Source organism: Gastrolobium bilobum, unplaced genomic scaffold (assembly GCF_033153095.1).
Source record: "Gastrolobium bilobum isolate Gb01-03AN ecotype WA unplaced genomic scaffold, APGP_CSIRO_Gbil_v1 utg2264, whole genome shotgun sequence".
NCBI lineage: Eukaryota > Viridiplantae > Streptophyta > Magnoliopsida > Fabales > Fabaceae > Gastrolobium > Gastrolobium bilobum.
In genome coordinates, this window is record NW_026899254.1 from 383,486 (window position 1) to 404,998 (window position 21,513).

Below are 21,513 nucleotides of genomic sequence, written 5' to 3' on the forward strand. Positions count from 1 at the left end.
ATCTAACACCAGTAAGGGCCCGTTTGGATGAGCTTTTTTTTCTTACAAAAAGCACTTCTCAGTTTTAGTTCATTTGGATGTCTGCTTTTAAAAAAATAGAAGTCACAAAAAAGTCAAAAACCTACTTTTTCCAGAAGCTAAACATTTTAACTTCTAAAAAAAGCAGAAGTCAAAAGCCAAATATTTTTTTCAAAAACTAAATATTTTTATAAAAATATAAATAACTCTAACTTTTGTAAAAAAGACTTCTAAAATAAGAAAGAGATAAAAGTTACTTTTTTCAGAAGTGTAAACAAACGGGCTCTAAAACTACTGCTCAATCTGTAAGCCCTGGTTCTTTGGACGGGACAGGCCAAGTTGGGTCGAGCCTTCTTGAGCTCGAGCGATTCGCTAAATGCTGAACTTTTGTGCACCCTTACCAAGTAACATCTTTAATAAGTTTTTCTTGCCTTTAAGAAGCTTTCAGTTGGCGTACATATGCATCAGTATAGCACACTACCAAAAATACGCATGCAAGTTGCACACTATCTGAACCATTCAGGATAGAATAAGTTTAAGTAAATAATATAACAAAAAACTTTCCTATAACAAAATATGAAACTAATTACATTATAATTGTTCGGCACCAAAAAAAAATAATTGTAAACATGCCCCCAAAATATATAGCTAATACCACAGACTTGTTGCCTTACAATAATTCAACAGTTGTTGCGAAAGTTATTAAAAGCGGACCGATCCGGTCGGGTCGATCCGAGAACTGGTAAACTGGTCATATAACTGGTCCGATTAAAGCAACGGACTGGTCATGCATCAGAATCGGTGTGACCCAGTGCGACCCAGCCAATTTTCATAAAAACCGGTGACCCGGTCGGTTAATCGGTGACCCGACCCGGTCCCAAAAAAAAAATCCAAACTTTCATTTTTTTTAGAAAAAATCATAGTAGCTATATTTGAATATTTTTTTGCTTATTGACTTACATAAGTTATGTACCTACAACATTAATATTATCTCAATTATGTACTATGCGCATAAAATTTTGAATTAATTTATAGTTAGAGATGTCGTTTTCTGAACCTAGAGTCCCGTATCACAATCATTATATTTTTATTTGATTTTTTATTTGATAATAATATGTGATTTATTATTTTTGTATTAAAATATTTGAAATTTTTATCATTTTTTTTAGATATTTGAGTATGTTTATAATTTTTTAATATAAATTATACAATTGCATATAATTAATGGGTCATGCGATTAAACCAGTGATCCGGTACCTCGACGGGTCAATGACTGGACCGGTTTTAATAGCATTGGTTGCTGCCCTTAATATTTTTCCCTTCAAATAAAAATCAAGACATTTAAAAGAAGGGAAAAATGTTTCTGCAGTTAATACAGATAAGTTATCTGTATTTATTCCCAAAACAACGTCGTTTTGGTATTGAAATCTTAAAAAATTATAAATATAAAGACTATTATAACCCTGAAATAAACTAAAATTACAAAAACACCATGATTTTTTTCCCAAAACGACGTCGTATTCACTTACTGCAGATAATTTATCTGATAACCTTAAAAGAATATTACAAATCAATTATGCCAAAAGAAAGCACAAATGTAATTCATATATTAGATGGGTTCCTGTATTTAACATGATCACCAGCCACCAGAACAAACAAAAGAAACGTACAGATTCAATTTTTCCTCGTTCCTTTTGTTCTCTGACAATTCAGCGGATTATCCGCTGAGCACCTAATTTTGGAGCAGCAGGTTTAGCTCCCCGACCTCTGCCACCTGATAAGGGCCTGGCCTTTGTGGTGGGTGCAGGAGCAGCAATGGCAGCCCAGGGATCATCTTCATCAGTTACAGTTGATTTCAAATTTAATTGTTTTGCGGTTTTTGGAGCAGGAGCTGCTATGGAACCCCATAAATCATCATCTTCATCCTTGTTCAGCTTTGGCGTACTTTTGGATCGCAAACTTGAGGCTATAAAAAATAAATTAAAAAGCCCTTCCATTTAATACCCGAGTACATAAAATTAACCAAATAAGTAAATCAATTGACTAATTGGGTTGGGAATATTCCTTTTGCATTTAAGGACATTGTCCAATCAAGTACAGAAAACATGCTATATAAAATGGCAGCAGCATCTCGAAGACACACAATATTTTTTTCAGTAATAATTGTCAAATTAAATACAACAAAAGCTCAAAATGCATTTCTTAGTTAAAAAAGTGATTAAAGCAGCTGCTTTAGTCACTAATTCACTAAATGCCAATCCAATCATTAAGTGCAAAACCTGAACTAGGAATTCATACACTCCTGTCAATCACTTTGTGAGGATATTGTCATTAATCATAGGCATCAAGATACACTTTTTTATTCTAGTACATAGATAAATAACTTTCAATCTGACATCCGAAAATTATTATAGGAACATGCAGTCATGGAAATGAGGAAATCCCTACCAAAAGACTAACAGTTGAATAATTAATACCTTGTTTTGTCTGTGAAGCAGGTTGAGAAACAGGCCGTCTTTGAGCTGCTTGAATATTTGCAAGAGCAGGAGTTGGCTTTGTTTCTTCAAGTGGTTCCAGATCATCCCACCCATCCTTGTCATTTTCACGCTCCTCATCGATTCCATTCTCCAGTTCCCCCCAGCCATCCGTTGATGTAGGGGAGGTAGGGACAGGATGTTCAGCAAAATCTGGTGCGGAGCTTACACGGATAGGTGCTGTTGATGGAGTATCAATAGCTAGAATACCCAAAAAAGAAATGAAATAAACATAAGTGAAATTGTAAAAATTTACTCATAGAAGGAAGCCATCCGAATGAAGCAGAACAAATAAAGGCAGTATCAACAGATCATCAGATAAGGGAGCAGAATTAATAGCTTTGCCTCAAGGGTGGATAGGGAGACGAGGGATGACATCTTTAGGTGTGCCTTCCCCTCACAGTTTCTCAGTTTTCTTCTCCTTATTTTTCTTCATAATTAAGACAAAATCAGACCAAGGTACAGTTAGTTTGATTTTTTGGGGCCCCGATAAGTAAGACAAGCTATTTCATAAAGAACTTGCGGAGTATAGATTTTGATGACCTCAAGTCCCTTCATCCAAAAGAAGCAGCTTTTGTCTCTAAACATGGAGAAGGTGGTGCACTAGACCTGAAGATCAAAAGGTACAAGAGAGGAATGACCCAAGGTTGATGCACCACTGTTTGCTGGCTTCATCTCATAATAGGAGCTGGTGCTCAATTTTCTCCTCGTGATTTCATTAATCAAGAGGAAGATTCCTTTCTTTCAACACCAACGCATACATTTGTCATTCCTAAAGTGGATTTTGTATTTACCAGTTACCACTCAAATGTTCATTAGGGATGGCAGCAATATTCCAGTGAAATAAGTGCGAGACTACGAGTGACTGAAGTTGGTTACAAAAGCATATTGAAAAGAAGTTTTTGTATATTGATATTGAATAAATTACATGAGTGAGTATTTATACAAGAAAGAATCGCTAAGAATGACTAAGCGATGACTAATCAATCCTATCACAATCCTAATCACAATCAATTCTAATCAATCACAATTAATCCTAATCAATCATAATCAATCCTAATCAATCATAATCAATCCTAATTAATAGGAAATAAAAACGGAAACATGTTTGAATTCTAATTTTCTACACTCCCCCTCAAGTTGGGAGGTAAATATTGATCATTCCCAACTTGCCAATCAAGTCTTCGAATGCTGGACGGTGTAGGCCCTTGGTAAGGACATCTGCCGTTTGCTCTTTGGTTGGAACATATATCAAATGCACACTTCCATCATCTAATTTTTCTTTGATGAAGTGACGATCAACTTCCACGTGCTTTGTTCGATCATGATGCACAGGATTTTGAGCAATGCTAACAGCTGCCTTGTTGTCACAATATAGTTTTATTGGTAGGGAATATGAAATCTTCAACTCTTGAAGAAGTCTTCTCAACCAGATTCCTTCACAAACTCCATGAGCTAAAGCTCGAAATTCTGCTTCAGCACTACTTCTTGCAACCACTGTTTGCTTTTTGCTTCTCCAAGTAACAAGATTTCCCCACACATAGGTGCAATAGCCTGAGGTAGATCTTCTGTCTACTGATGAGCCTGCCCAATCTGCATCAGTGTAGATTTCAATTGTCCTTTTATACCCCTTTTTAAAGAATAATCCTCTTCCTGGAGTATTCTTGAGGTATCTAAGCACCCTATAGACTGCACTAAGATGCTTCTCCTTGGGTGAGTGCATGAATTGACTAATCATACTCACCGCAAAGGCAATGTCAGGACGCGTATGAGATAAGTAGATTAGTTTACCAACCAATCGCTGATATTGTTCTTTATCCACCTCATTCCCATCTTCAATACCTAACTTGGTATTAGGTTCCACAGGTGTCTCAGCAGGTTTACACCCTAACATTCCTGTTTCCAACAAAAGATCTAGAACATATTTCTTTTGTGTTAGAGTGATACCTGTTTTGCTCCTAGCAACTTCCATACCAAGGAAATATTTGAGAGTGCCAAGGTCTTTGAGTTCAAATTGAGCTGCTAGTTATTTCTTCAAGGTGTTCAATTCCTCAATATCATCACCTGTAAGAATTATATCATCTACATATACAATAAGAATAGCAATTTTACCATCCTTAGAGTGTTTGTGGAAGAGAGTATGATCAGTCTGTGCTTGAATGAAGCCTCTTCTTTTGACTGCTTGTGTGAATTTGTCGAACCATTCTCTGGGAGACTGTTTCAATCCATATAGAGACTTTTTTAGTTTACACATTGATCCATTTCCCTTTTCAAAACCAGGTGGAGGATCCATATAGACTTCTTCATGTAAGTCACCATTTAGGAATGCATTCTTCACATCTAACTGTTGCAGAGGCCAATCTAGATTGGCAGCAAGAGATAAGAGAACTCGGATGGTATTGACGTTAGCAACCGGAGCAAAAGTCTCATGATAATCTATCCCATGAGTCTGAGTGAAACCCTTTGCAACCAATCTTGCCTTGTATCTGTTGATGCTATTATCTGCATTGAATTTTATTGTAAACACCCATTTGCATCCTACTGCCTTTTTTCCTTTGGGTAGGGTCACTATCTCCCAAGTTCCATTTCTTTCTAAAGCATTCATTTCTTCAAAGACAACATCCCTCCATTTTTTATCATTGAGAGCCTCATGTATATTTCTCGGTATCTTTGTATTATCCAACATAGTATTGAAAGCACGAAACCCTGGGGACAACTTTCCATATGAAATATGATTAGAAATAGGATGAGTAGTACAAGATCGAGTACCTTTTCTGAGAGCAATGGGCAAGTGTAGATCATTTTCACCATGACACTCAAGTATTGGGGTGCTGGAACTAGAACATGGTTCAGAATCCTGGCAGTGTAGAGGCTCTGGGTTATTCACACTTTGAGGAGGCTTTCGCCTGCTATAAACTTGTCCCCATTTTGAGGAGGCTCCTGATGGTGAGGATTCTGTAGCTCCCCCTGTTTCCAAAAGTAGAGGTAATATTGTGGCATTAATAGGTTCCCATGACTGATCTTCATCTACTCCTATAGACTCCCCCTGAAGAGAAGTCGAGGGGAAGAAAGGGTCATTCTCAGAAAAAGTGACATCCATAGAGACAAAGACCTTACGAAGAGAGGGTGAATAACACTTATAGCCACGTTGAGTAAGAGAATAACCAATAAAGACACACTGGAGAGACTTAGGATCAAGCTTAGACCGTTGATGGGAGGGAATATGGACAAATACAACACAACCAAATAACTTGAGAGGTAAGGAGGAGACACCTCGGAAGGAAGGGAAGATACGAACAAGACTAGAAAGAGGAGACTGAAATTTCAGAATGCGAGATGGCATTCGATTTATCAGATACGAGGCAGTGAGAACTGCCTCTCCCCAAAGATATTTAGGAACACTCGTGGTAAACATAAGAGCCCGAGCAACTTCAAGGAGATGTCGGTTTTTTCTTTCCGCAACTCCGTTTTGTTGGGGTGTGTCAGGACACGAGCTTTGGTGAAGGATGCCATGTTGGGAAAGATATTCTCCAAGAATAGAGTTAAAATACTCTTTGCCATTATCTGTACGAAGAATTTGTATAGCAACTTGGAATTGGGTTTGAACCATGGCATGAAATTTTTTAAACACGGATGCAGCATCGGACTTATCCTTTAGAAGATACACCCAACAAACTCGAGAATGGTCATCAATGAAGGTAATGAACCATCGAGTACCTGAAATATTTTTAACACGGGCTGGACCTCATATGTCGCTATGAATTAAGGAAAATGGGGAAGAGTCATGGTGAACTTTAGAAGGATAATGAGCACGAGTATGCTTGGCAAGTTGACAAATATCACAAGAAAACAAACTTGGACTTTTATTAATAAATAAGTTTGGCAACAACTTCTGAAGATAAATAAAATTTGGATGGCCTAGCCTACGATGCCACAGCATAACATCATTACATGAATCAAAAGGAAACATAGAGTTTTTTTCTACGAAAACAGCTTCATGAGTCACATCCTCCTCAAAGTAGTAAAGTCCACCATCCTCTCTAGCACTGCCAATCATCCTCTCCGAGTCCTGTTCCTGAAAAACACAACCATGTGGAAAGAATTTAGCAAAGCAATGCAACTCAGAGGTGAGCTTGCTAATGGAAATGAGATTACAAGTCAGAGAAGGAACATAAAGAACTGATGTCAAAGTAATCAGCTCAGAAAGTTTAATGGTTCCGTGTCCCGCAATCTGGGAAAAACTGCCATCGGCGATCTTGACCCGAGAAGGTTCAGAATATGGAGTGTATGAACAAAACAAGCCAAGATTACCTGTCATATGATCAGAGGCTCCAGAATCAAGGATCCAATGATTTTGACTATCAACATGGAAAGTTGTACCTTGCTGGACCACATGACTAATGGCCTTAGGAGGTTGCTCGTGGTAATAAAAAGAGTGTTTTGAGGAAGCCATGAATAAAAAGAGAAGGGTTGACCGTTGATGAAAAATCAAGTTTTGTAAACTTTTGATCTGACCTCTGGAACAGGAAGGGGAGAAGCCGGCAAGAAGGTCTGTGCAAGTCGCGACGGAAAAAAAACGTCTGGAAGGCGGCGCGTGGTGGCGCGTGCAGCGGCTGACGGCGATGGGTCCAGCGGCGGTCGACTCGTCGGATCCTTCTGAGTCGAATGGTCACCTCACTTTTTTTGATCGGAGGTCAGTAAACTAGGTTTCTGTGTTGGACAGATTCAAGGCGGTGTTTAGGAGGTGTTTGACGGTGATGGAAGTGTTTGGATGGTTATTTCAGATTTGAATTAGGGTAGGAACGAACCCGCTCTGATACTATATTGAAAAGAAGTTTTTGTATATTGATATTGAATAAATTACATGAGTGAGTATTTATACAAGAAAGAATCGCTAAGAATGACTAAGCGATGACTAATCAATCCTATCACAATCCTAATCACAATCAATCTAATCAATCACAATTAATCCTAATCAATCATAATCAATCCTAATCAATCATAATCAATCCTAATTAATAGGAAATAAAAACGGAAACATGTTTGAATTCTAATTTTCTACAAAGCATTAATGGCATTTAAAGTTATATGGATGATCTGGTGGTTGAACCCATGCTACACTTTTTAGATGTTCAGTCGTGAAAATAAAAATTGATCAAGAGCTTGATGCAAAGCAGGCCAAAATGGGGAGGGGAAGATTTAATCACATATTGAGATGAATATGCAACAAGCAAATCAGATTTAAAATAACTAAGAGATTGATCATTAGGCATACCTGAGCTGGCATTAGAAGATGTTGGAGTAAGTGCACTAGAACTCACAGAAGGAACTGGAGCATGATCAGAAGGTTTACCCTTAAGGGTCAAAGAGCTCATAGCCCATCTGCATAGTAACGAGAGTTAAGTAAGCATGGGTTAAATGCGGAGAAACTGCTCAGCAGCACAGGTGCAGTTAAAGAGGACTGAAGCTCAACTAGAAAATCAGGCACCCTAAGGTGTTATTTTTTGCAACTGATTAAGTACCTTTCCTGGAGTAGAATGCAAACCCACGTATGCATGCTTGAATGCACGTATACTACCAATAAGAAGTCATAAATGCAAGCTTCTGATCATTACTATCCACTCTGTAATTATCTGCAACCCTCCTAATTTATATGCATTTGTATGTGGCCACTAAATCAAGTTTTTAAAATTAGATTGCAAGAGACACAACATTAAAGAAAACTCCTCATAATACAAAGGTAGACAAGAAATCAAAAATTAGGTATTATTCTGTGCATTTTTAATTAAAACACTAATGTAGGAAAGAAAAAAAATGGAACCTCCTCTTGAATAATTGTGATCTAAATTATCTAATATAAAAAATTCATGTTAACACTCTTGCTCTCCCTTTATTGCTTAACATGTAAAATGCCTGGCCACACAAAGTTTGGACTGACTTACCCAAGTAAACTTGCATTTCCTGGAATTGATGAGATTCCCATGCCTGCACCCCCAGTAGCGTCTGCTGTATTTGTCTATAACAGAAAGACAAACAAGAACATAAACATCAGTATCACAAATCACCAATAAAAGGGGGAAACAACAAATTATCACCATCAAATAGGCCAACCACATAAGCCGGGCTTCCTTAATTTATTAGAACAGTAAACTATATAAATTGTTTAAACTTTTAATATTAGGTTTTTCTCAAATTTGTCTGATAGATAATGTATGTCAAATACCCAATAATTTCCCATCACTTCAACCTTTTGCCGTACTTTTATTTTTTTGGATAATGTATGTACCTTAATCTGTATACCCAAGCAGATCATCCCTAACTGTCAGTATAATGGGATTCGGGCCTTAGGGGAGAACCCTAAAAAACATGAGGAATGATTGTGTTTTCTTCACACAAGAGATTTCATTAAAATAAAATGTTTTTTTTATCAACAAAAAATTTAACAAAGGACATTATTCGTAAAACTGTATAACTAGAGATGACGTGTAAAGGATAAAGTTTTGGGCTAGAGTTTTAAAGAGCAAGTATAAAGTTCAGTCTGATTTGGTTCCTAATATTTCTGCTACTCGGAATAGCTCCTCTCTTTGGAAAGCAATTGTTTCGTCTTGGCCTGTGATATTACAGCATTCCAGAATTTTGCTAGGTAATGGAAATTCTACTCATTTTTGGGATGACCCGTGGGTTCCGGGTTGTGGTGCACTCTCATCCTATGCTGCTATTTCTGATCCCTCTCAGATAAATTATCAGCTAATGGTCTCTGATCTTGTCTCATCCTCCGGAAGTTGGATGTGGGGGGCTTTCCAGCATAGTCTTCCCGATCACGTCAATGCTCGTATTAATAACATCCTTCCTCCTTCGGATGTTAATGGTCATGACCGAATTTTGTGGACAAGGACATCTGATGGGAGTTTTTCGCTGAAGTCCGCTTATATGGCCATATCCAGGGGTAACGAGGAATCTACCAATTTACCTTGGAATCGCGTTTGGCAGTGGCATGGACCTGAACGGATTCGTACGTTCCTTTGGCTGTTGTTAGGAGATAAAATTTTGACAAATGAAAGGCGTTGCAGACGGCACATGGCGGGTTCAGATATATGTCATCTGTGCAATTGTTTTACGGAAACTTCCTTACATGCGGTTAGAGATTGTATTGCAGCAAAAAAAGCGTGGGAGATTGCAGTTAAGCGAGAGGCTTGGGAGGATTTTTTTCTCTCTTAATCTTCAGCAATGGGTGTTGTCCAATATCTCTGAGGATCGTAATTGGTCCAATTTGCCATCATGGCCTCTTCTGTTTGGTATCATTTCCTGTTTCATTTGGCAAGCTAGGAATAAGAAAATTTTTCAGGGATCTTCTGTTCCTGCTTATGGCACTTTTAGAGCTGCTATGGTCTATGGTGAAGATTTTTCTTGGTCAGAAAACACACTTCGGGTTGCTGGTCTTGAGACTAACTCGAATAAAGAGAAATTAGTTTCTTGGGTTTTTCCTTCGGACCCTTGGGTTAAGCTCAATGTGGATGGGTCAAGTATGAATAATGGAGAAGCTTCTGCTTGTGGGGGTGTATTTAGGAATGCTAGTGGAAGGTGGCTTGTTGGCTTTTGTAAAAATCTTGGTTGTGGTAATGTTTTGTTAGCAGAACTTTGGGGTTGTCTCCTTGGGCTTGAGATTGCATGGAGGAAAGGTTTCCGTTTTGTCTGGTTTGAAGGTGATTCCTTAGTAGCCCAGTTTTTCATAAGAGAAGGGTGCAGCTCTCATCATCCAGCGTCTAACTTGGTCTTGCGCATAAGGAATATGCTGGATTGGAATTGGAGGGTTAGAATTTCCCATATTCATAGGGAAGGGAATGGGGTTGCCGATTGGATGGCCTCTTTTGCCTACTCCTTTGATTGGTCTTTACAAGAGTTTGACTCGCCTCCTTCTGGTTGTCGTGACAAACTTGAAAGGGACTATGTAGGAGTAGTTTGGTCTAGGAGGTGTCCCTAGTTTCTTTTTTTGTTTTTCTGTTTCCTGTTTGCTTTCAAAAAAAAAAAACAAGAACTAACAAGTATCCCGTACATTGCAAGGGTATTTTTATATTTGGTACAAATTAAAAATATAAAAAAAAGAAAAAATGTTTAAAATTATAAGGGAGATATGCATAATTAATTTGTAGAATCTAAAAAAACAAATTCAAAGAGAAAAAATGAAAAATATTATAAAGCTATTGATTCAAATGAATTTGAATTCAAATTTAAAAAGAGAAAGTAAGAATGACATGTGTCATTCTTTTCATTTAAGAGAGAATAGACTAAAAGATTAAACTACTCTAAAGAGAGTGTAATCCAATTTGATATATATGGGTGGACTTACTTATATGAAATCAGAAGTTAGTTAAATTAATAATAATAATAATAATTCTAAACTTTCATCTAATTTCTTCTGAAAGATATACATGCAGATTCAATTAAGAACCATAATATGGATGAGTAACAGCCAAAAAGAATTCCAGAGTATACCTTTTCATAATATTGCTTTGCCAACTGCAAAAATTGATCAACAGCTTGAAATGCCTTAGAACGAACATCACTGTTTGAACCATGATAAGAATAACATATAATTACTACCTTGAAAAATGAGATATAACCAAAGGTATAATGACAAGAATGATCTCTATTTGGAATCTGAAGACTGCAAAACAACCAAAGCAGCACATAGCACCAATATAAATACTCATACAGAAGAACATCTATCATGAAGATTCCAATATTCTAATACTAAAAATTTTAAAAAAGAAGAAGGAATTAAGCAAGAATAAAAGTAAATTATTTTGAAAAAAAATGAGTCAACCCGTATATTAATTAGTGGGATAAATCAATTTACTAGAGAACTCCTCATCTACAAATAGCTAAGGGGATATTAGAAAATAATAAACCAACTGCAAGATATAACCTGTCAGGATCAATTGTGAGTACAACAACATTAGGAAGAATCCTAGTAGCAACTTCAGTGATGTCATAATATGAACTGGTGGCACATAAAGCCATAATGCCTGAACAATCAAAATTTAAAATGATAAGAAAATACTTTTCGAAGAATTTACCAACAGAAAAACTGAAGAACAAGAGTAATAGATAGATGTGCATGATTCTGATACCTGCTCCTCTAGCAGGTGGAAAAGTATCACGTAAAGCACGGACCGTAAATGCATTAATCAACACTCTTTTTCTTGTCTGCAAAATAGCTATGAAGAGTTAATTCACCAATGAACGGATGCTAGCATCATTAAATAAAATATACCAAACTATTTGAACTTGCAGATATAATTTGATTATACCCCTTCGTTTAAGTAGCTTGCAATATTTCCCAATAAAATGGTAGTATTTGTTCGTATTGCTGGTTCTTCATCAACCTACAAAACAAATATCAGAATTTATACATTTTAGAAAAGGACAACCAGAAAAGAAGATGCCTTTCTCATCAGCCCAACAACCCTTCCCCCCACCCCAACCCCCCCAAAAAAAAATTACCCTTAAAATGCCTCCATTTTTACAACTTAAAATAGAGTGTAAATTATTAATGGAAAGCAAAAAGTAAGGCTTGCTTATTCTTCATTGCCTCAGTCAGCAGAAGCAATTAGCCTTTAATTCCCTACACATTAATGGTTGACGCAGTACCTGTAACTTTGACAGATGCTTTAATAACGACCCTGAAATGGTCCTATGAGACAGCTGCAATTATGAGATAAAAAACATTGTTACAAACAAATAACGGGCAATACTTCTCTCATTTAACATGAGAGATGTTTTTTTTCCAGCACTAACAAGAAATGTGGAGCCCACAAGCTACAGAAAAAAAGAAAAAAAAGAAAATGCAGGCATGTGTTCCTATGTCTCTGTGACATAAGATTGTTATCTCCTACAGCTGGAGAAAACAATTTCCCATAAATAAACAAACAAACAAGTAACTCTTGCAAATTCATCAAATAGAAGAGAAGATTGGGAGATGAAAAAGGAAGAAAAGAAACAGTGAAGATAAAGGATTTAAGCTTTTAAGCACATAGCCTTTCTAACGGGGTTCACCAACATATATGTTAGAGTATAATATAAACCATTAAAAAGGACCTCACCTTATAACTTAAACTTTTGGGTTGAATTGGTTCTTTACATAGTATCGGAGCCTCGGTGTTAATAATTAATCAAGTCTTGTGGAGTTTTTTAGCACAGATAGGTGGGCCTGTGCATTATCCACCATCCAATCCCAGTAGGATCTCGTGAGAGGGGGCATGTTGGAGTATAATATAAACCATTAAAAAAGCCTTCACCTAATAGCTTAAGCTTTTGAGTTGAATTGGTTCTTTACAATATATATTGAGGGATTGCGCAGCTTTGTTCCCTTGAATTTCTTTATTTCTTGGTACTTTACTGTTTTGTTCTTTTTTGTAGGAGGATTCCTTATCCTCCCTTCTCTTTGTATTAATGAATTTCTTCTTTTATCAAATATCAAAAAACAATTTTAAGAACCAATCAGAATTTGATGACCATTTGGCATTATAAATGTGAATCAGAAGCAAACCTTATTTGAAGTTTAAACCCAATAACTAAATCTGAGCATCTTAGAAAGCATTTATTCGAATACATATTGAAAAACCAACTAAGGTAGTTCTAAGAGCAATAACAGCTCTGTCATGCTATTTCCCAAGCTCTGACACAAGCCAGACCTCTGTTTAACTAGACAGGTTAATATTCAAAGCACCATCCCACCCCTCAAACAATCCATTAAGATCATTGAGACACCAAGGCATACAATATTACAATATCATGTTAGATCTAACTAGAACTTGGCCCAAATCAGTAATATCACTAATATTAATTCATTTAATTCTACCTTAAATATGCATAATTAAGAAATGTGTTCTACATTATACCTTCCATCAAAGCTTACATAGTACGGAGATCACTTTAAAAGCTCGTTTGGTGAACAGGATAGGATAAAGGTAGGATATGATATGGAACTGATAAAGGTAGGATATGATATGGGGCTGATAAGCTTATATCATGTCCTGTGTTTGGTGAGCACCTGAATAGCAATCTGATAAGATTATGTAGAAGGAGAGAGGAGAAAGAAAAAATAAAATATAATGCAATAAATACAAATATATTGGGTAGCGTGGGGATATATTGGATAGCGTGAGGATATATTAGGTATCCAATATTGATATCCTATCTTGTTGAATCCTAACCCAGCTCCCCCCATAGGATAAGAAATCCTGTATTGGATAGGATAAAATGAGACAATAGAATAAGCTAATCATATCCTATTGACCCACCAAACAAAAGATAAAAGTAGGATATGATAAGTTATCCTATCCTATCTGCTTTGTCAGGTGCTCCAAACAGGCCCTAATATAAATTTTGCAATAACCAGGTCATATATACTATGTAAACACCAAAAGCCCAGTACTAGCCATATAACAGTATAACAAATTTCATGTGTCCAAAATTCTCATTAAGCCAATAACATCTCTCGTTTTTAAAATAAACATTTGACAACAAGAAAGAAAAATTTGCCAACATGTATATAAAATATACATACCTTCTGAGCCAGAATTAGCATGGACTTGAGAGTAAGTTCCCTCAGAAAAGCAGATGTATCAGAGAATCCAGTAGCAACATGAGGGTAAACCTGATCATAAGTGTCAATGATAATTGCACAGTATCCACATTGTTAGCATGAATCTCTTTGTATTGTACAACACAGAAAAAAGAAGTAAAGAAATTAAACAATCTTATCTTGACTACGTACCTGCTCGTCAACAACTTGTGCTGATAATGACTCTCCATATTGATCAATATGTTGAAGAAGGCCAACTCGAATAGCTCGGTCATTGGAGGCAAAGAGTTTAACAATTGTTGGAAGAACCTAAATATGAAATATTGAAATCCAATACAAGCATGAGATGAATCCTGATTATAGTAAGATAGCGAGAGTGTATTAATTAAGCACACTGAAAGAAAGAAGAAAAAGATCATCATGAAAGGACTGAAATTATTATTTACCTTGACACGAAACTCCTCAGCTGAAAGCCAGGAACCCACTTTCAACAATGCAGTCAAGGCGGGGGCAGCAGCTGAACCAAATTCAAGGGCAGAAGCTAATAAAGGAAGTAACTGTGAAAACCAAAAATGAACGACATAATCAAATGGGATAAAATGTTTATCAGATTAAAGTTTAAAATTAGAACTTCCAAAGTGACATACCTTCTTCAACACAATCTGACGAGGAAGCTGCTCTGCTAAATTTGGAAGCTTGCGGAAGAAGGTGTCTTTCTCAACACTGTCTTTCAAACTGAGAATTTCCATGAAATGAATTGTGTCTACCAGCTTATTTTGAAAATACTCTGCACATCCATTAGCAATAAACTCAAATTAAATACACGGAAAGGAATGCAGAGAAACTATATCAGGATTACAAAAAATTATGACTATCAAAACAAGAAAGGAAAACATTTAGAATGAGTTGTAGATTGTTGAAGCGGATATTCTTTTTGCTCCTTTACAACTGATCATGAATTCTTCAAACAAAGTAGTAAAAGTGCAAAACTTCAACAATGCTAAGTTAAACAAAATTTCTATAAATGACACCTATAAAAATATTAAGAAGCACTCACCACTGTTTTCTATAAGCTTTGATGTATTCAATCTACGAGAAGGCGTGGAACTTAGTAGCCGCTGGTAATCTGGAAGCAAAGACTGTAAGAAAGAGAGAGAAAAACACATACAGAAATGAAGAATGAATATTTCATCAGAATGAGATATAAAAGCAACTTACAGACCAAAACCTCCCTTAATCTTTATACACATAATAAATAGAAAAACAAACAGATTAAATTCCTAAGCAGGCTGACCTTGGGAATGGAGACAGTGTTGCGTAACTCCTCAGTTTTCACCAACTTCATACCAGAGAATAGCTCATAGATTAGACAACCTATAAAATTAGAATTTTTAGTGATTTAGAAAGGTCTACTTAGAAAGAGAAAAAAATGAAAAAAGACAGGATAAAAATTAGTCTGTGAATCTATAACATCTGTACAAGTTTTCATAATTTAAACTAAAATTACTAACTCAGACAAAAAGGTAGCAAATTTCTTTTAATATATAAACATATTCTTAAAGAAAATTTATGCGAGAGAAAAGGTTAAACAAAATATGTAAACATCAAATTTTGAAATGCATACAAATTACTAGGTTTGGAAAGAAGGGGATTGGCCATTATCAGCAACATAATGCAAATGCAGATTTAAGAATATTTCCTTCTTCCTTAAGAACCCCAATTGACATTCTGATCCCTTCTTAACAAAAAGAGCAAGAAGAAACATACCCAATATGCAAGAATAAGAGGGCCAGGGAGTTTCACTAATTGCACTCCATTATGTAAACAACTGTAAATATCAATTCTCTCAAAAGCTCAAATTGTTAGGTGATAGTTCAAGATTGGTTTTTATATCACTAACATATCCCCTTACGAAAGAACCTTTTGGGCTTGAAGTGCAAATATTGTACAAGCTCACTCTACCTTTGCTGAACTCGTAACTATCTTGTCATAGAAATTATGATACCATATCAAGGACCAGCTCTCCCTAAAGATGGTAGGTGAAGGTTCAAAATTGCTTTTTATATCTCTGACAGCAAGAAAACTAATGTAATTTCACAAACTATAAGTTAAATTTATTTGTTCCTCTTTGTGGAAGCAGCCAGCTCTAAATGAGAACAAGTTCCATAATATAAGTTATGGCCACTTGATACAACCATGTTGACTAGGCTAGACAATAAAAGGCCGTGAAATGTCACCATCAGCAACCAAGTAAAAATGCAACAATACCAGAATGTTCCGTTTTTCCATTCCACCTTATATTCCAAATTGCCATCGCAATGCATTATAATTAAAAGGAACGGAAAATAACATACCCATGCCCCAAGAATCAATGGCCCATGGAGGAGACTTCTTAATTACAGCCCAGTCAGATTTTACAAGCTCCATTGGTTTGTATTGTGCTCCAACAAGCCATGCATATTGCTAAATCGAAAACATGTGAGGAATATATATTAGGATTTACTAATTGATATCCTTTTATTCTTTTCAAAAATAAAAAGGCCTAATTAAATCTTTGCAAGATGACCCAGAAAAAACTCCTTACAAGGGAGCTTCCATAATGTCAGTCAATGTTGCAATGAATGTTGTAAAGATAGATGCTCAGCCTCAAATGCTAAAAAAGACCAGTAAAGTGAAGCAACACATGGCTGAAACTTGAGGAAAAGTTTTAAAATCACACTTCAGTCTGCTGATGAGTTAAAAGGACCTTTTAACCTCATACCCAGGAACTTTCACCGTATGTGGAGTGATTATTTCACTAGGATGAGTTACTAATATCTGAACTTCAAGAAAAAGGAAAAATAAAAGTTCACAGCAAAATGCTAAAGCTAACAAGAAAACAAGGTATTCCAACCAAACACAAAATTACCAGCATTTGCCCAGACGAAGTTTCATTACTCCCATCAAACTCTGATAGAACATCAAAAGCATGGAGTTTCCAGTCCAAAGTTTGCGTGACAACAACACTAGCCATGCAAACATTACCATGAACCTGCACCAGACAAAGTTTGTCAAGAAAAACTGAAAAAGAAAGTAATGAGCAATAAAAAACCATATTTGGCTCATGAATACTCACAAGTTTACAATCATTATTTAAGAAGCTCACAGCTTTCGCTATTTGATGCAGGCCCCAAGCATAATATTCATCCCTACAACCCCAGTAAGGAACACAATAACAAGCAAATACTAACTCAGTTAAGAAACCAATAGATACTCGAGCTCAACAGTAAAATCAAAGCTTTTGCTCTCATGCTCTGTAACTTACATATAATATTTCTCATAGCCTAATAGGAAACAAAAAGAGACGGACCCAGGGAGGGGCTAGCATTGGCAGTCGCCCCTCCCTAAATTTATGTATAAAATAATATTTTTCTAATAATAATAGGCTATTAGTACTAATAGTTAGCCTCTTCCTCAAAAATATTTATAATAGTTAGTATCTCCTATTAGTCTTTATAATACTTACAATTTTAAATATTTTATTTTCGCCCCTATTATAAAAATCCGGGGTCCGCCACCGGAAACAAAGGCATTAAACTGGAGATTATGTGCAATATGAAGCAGGAGCTCCATTGATACCTCTGTGTACCTTCAAGACCTAACTCCTTAATCTTGTCTGACAGTAGCATTACAGGCTCGGTTACCATATAAATTGTAACCTTGGGAGAACCAGCATCATGAGTTTCGATCTCGGTACTGTGAAGAAATGACAAAATATTTGGATGCCTAACCTGAAAAAGAGCACCATTAAAAACAAGAAGAAAAAAAATAATAATACAGAAATTGAAATGTAACAGCAAACATTAGATGATATAGCATAGCTTACAGTGCGTAGACGCTTCACACCATTACGACCCGCAGCTAAATGTCCGTCCTGAGCATTGGTCCCAGATAGAGAGAAGATTGACACAGCAGACCCATCATCCTGAAACAATAACCAAAACCAAATCAACGTGTAATTAGCAAGGCCTAGTGTCCAAATTGAAGTTAACATTTAATAAAAACGTATTGATTGTTTCGTATCAAGTATAAGATTAAATCAACCAACATTAACATTAACATATAGATAGATATTATAAGTAAGTAAGAGTAAGAGTGTAAGAGTGAGTTACCTTGGAGGTGCCGCGGTAATGAACCCAAGAACCCCAAGCAGAAGGGTAAGGTTCGCCAATGTTGTATGGGAGATCCTTAAGGCCCGTTCCAGATCCACCCACCACCTCTTTCAGGAATTTAAACATTATTTCGATCCAAAATCACAATTCTGATCACTGATTCACCTATAGCTCCTATTACTCGTGGTACGGTACGCGATCTGATTCACTCTTCCTCAACGCAACACAATACAATAATTCCAAACCAATGAGGAGGGAAAGGCCATACTCACCTTCATCTTATCGTTACCATGCTGCTTTAATTTTTATCTTCCCAAAAATATATGTTTACTTCATCATTTTTATTTTTATTAAATATAATGATAATAATTAATTCGTCTTGTATTTTTACAATTAAAAAGAAGAAGGAAAAATCACTTTATTTTCCTTCTTTTCAAGAGATTGCAATTCACATTTAAATTAAGGGAAAAACAGTCATCGTTATCGCAACAGTGACATAAATGCCACATTTCTCAACAAAAAATAATAATCTCAAATGTCATGGGAACAATAGTTTTTATGGTTTTTATAGTACTGCCACGTGTTTAAGTTTAATATAAATTATAACGAACTTGGTTAGACTGTGTGGCATGTTTTTATTAGTGTACCAAGTTCGCTATTTATAGTAACGAATTTCGTCGCATATGATTTCGTGACATATGCACAATTTGAAAAAAAAAGAAAACACGTTTTTATTAGTGTACCAAGTTTGCTATCCGTAGTAATGAATTTCGTTGCATATGATTTCGTGACATATGCACAATTTGCAAAAAAAGGAAAACCTGACTAAATTAAGTTCGCTATGACTTGTAGCGAAATTGGTACACTAACGGGGAACATGCCACATGGCCTAACCAAGTTCACTATGACTGGTCACAAATTTGGATCCGGGGTCGTCTGATAAAAAATACCGTTTGGGTGGCATTTAGACAAATTTTTTTAAAAAACGTGACAATTTGGTTACTATTGCTATTGTTATTAAATTGTTCTTTCTTTTTTTTTTTTTTTTTTCTTGATAAATCACATATATGCTTTATGAGAGGTAATCCTGTTCGAAACGGGTTTATAATTAAGGCTTTAAACCCTTTTCAAAGATGGTATTAGAGAAGATTGAACACATGTTCTCACCTGTATCTGCTCAGCTCTCATACGACAACTGAGCTACCGTTAGTTGGTAACTATTTTTTTTTTTTGATTTTAACTTATTAGAATACCATGATATACCATCTTTTCATTTATTATTAAGAAAATGTAATTTGCTGATTTAACCATATGTAATTTGATTTTCTCTAAACAAAAATGATATTATTCCTAGCGCTCTATAGTGTGTGCTAATGTAATATTCCTTGTTTTTTTTTATAGATATTTCAATCTACTCATCTATTTGCGATTTGTTTAATTCATGATAAGTCCCGAGATCAAACTTTAAATCCCTCCCTTCTAAAGATGATATTGAAAGGATCAAATATATACTCTCACATCTGACGCCAACTAAACTACCATTATTTGATATATTCCTTGTACTCTATATACTAGTTTTTCTGTAGAAAAAATTTCCTCGGCATTGCACTCGATAAATCTGCTTCGTGATTATGGATTTTTTTTTTCATTTCAAGCTACAAACTGAGCGTTTGGCTGATTCGAGATATCTTTGTCCTTTTTTTCTTTTCTTTTTTGAATACAATGGGAATCCAATCCGGCATCTACTATCCACCCTCTCACCACCAGGCTAGCCGAGTGACTTCCTGCATTATCCTCGTCCTTTTTGTATGCTTACTCTTTCGTATGCTAGCAGCATAAAATCCCCTCAATCAAATTACTAAAGAGAAATATTTCTCTTGGAGAAAAAGAAAAACACTAAACCCTTAGGTGGTGTTTGGTTCCATTTTTTTCAACATTTTCCTATGCAAATGAAGTAAAGTTTTTAGAAAACCAACGTTTGTTTCAACAGATTATGATCAAATCCCCATCCATGTAATTTGCATGGCTTTTTCAACTTTGCCTGAGAAAGAAAGGTATCGGCACTGTTTAGAAAGCGAATTTGAGAGTGATTTTTTTTTAAAACCCGGGTAAAGCACTATTGACACACTTTGAAGACACCCATTATACCCTCCTCGATAATTAATAATGTTACACACAACAGAGAGCAGAACTTTTTCATCCGTTGTATATATGTGACAATAATTAATATTCAGCACTTTTATATATATATATATATATATGGAAACAAAGTCCACTGCTGAATAGTGATTTTGTGAACAAGCATTTTTATTCCAAGAATAAAATAAATTATCCCATCTCACTACATTTTCACCTGCATTCTATTGCACCGTGTAGGAGACAAGCTCTTCCTCTTCTTGTAGTGACTCGTGAATCCTTTTTGAGTCTGTTTCCGAATTTAATTAAAGTTCTTTTTGGTTATAATTAATATTAGCAAACAATGGGTGATTTAATGAACGTATTTAAGACAAAGATAAAAGCTTACACATATATAAACTTCTGTGACAATTGGAAACAAGTTAGGCACAGTCTATTAATATTATAAGAAGTTCAAACGTACATTGATATTGTACAAAATGCTCTTAAATTCATTTTAGAGTGCACTCATCATACTAAACGTACAAGGTTATTTTCGTAATGTTGTATTATTTTCCCCATCTATATTTTACAAAAAGTCAAACATAGATTTTACAAAAGTTACCTAATTTCTCCAGTAAAATTTTTCTCAACCAAACAACTTTTTTTACATTTTCCTATCAAACTCAATTTCCAACCATTTCCCTAGTAATCACATTTCCCTATTATTCTTAAAAATTTCTCCTCAACCAAACGCCTCTTACGCTATTCTTGTTTGTGTTGATGAAATAAGGTCGGCAAAGAAAGTTTTAACAAGAATATCAATCTTAATAATAAAACGTGAGATGAAAGCGTGGAGGTAGTAAAAATAAGAATATTACTCTCATGTTGTATCAGAGTAGTTCTTTTATACTATAGAGAGAATCCAAGTGGGACCCATTGAAGAATCAAAGTGATGATGTGGTTGCCACGTACTCAAAGATGATACAGTTAATGATTCCACGTCAGCATAGTTTTGACGATAACAAACAAGTCAAAAGAGAATGCTCAAAGACGAAGCAACATCCAAAAGAAATCAAGCTTCAAGCAAATATCAAATCATACAAGT

At 35.7% G+C, this 21,513-nt stretch overlaps 1 protein-coding gene across 1 annotated transcript; it reads right to left on the reverse strand.

The window, feature by feature from the left end:
- Positions 1–1,525: 1,525 nt before the first annotated feature.
- On the reverse strand, positions 1,526–18,571 carry LOC133288787 (uncharacterized). The gene is made up of 21 exons (XM_061486606.1): positions 18,291–18,571; positions 18,005–18,103; positions 17,758–17,909; positions 17,255–17,327; positions 17,048–17,170; positions 16,494–16,602; positions 15,434–15,513; positions 15,197–15,278; positions 14,787–14,926; positions 14,586–14,696; positions 14,332–14,448; positions 14,122–14,211; positions 12,204–12,257; positions 11,864–11,938; positions 11,684–11,759; positions 11,479–11,578; positions 11,046–11,115; positions 8,495–8,568; positions 7,828–7,934; positions 2,496–2,753; positions 1,526–1,984 (listed from the first exon to the last, which is right to left on the reverse strand). The coding sequence occupies exons 1-21, from the start codon at positions 18,414–18,416 to the stop codon at positions 1,728–1,730; spliced, it is 2,373 nt and encodes a 790-aa protein (XP_061342590.1). The 5' UTR covers positions 18,417–18,571; the 3' UTR covers positions 1,526–1,727.
- Between the last annotated feature and the right edge of the window lie 2,942 nt (positions 18,572–21,513).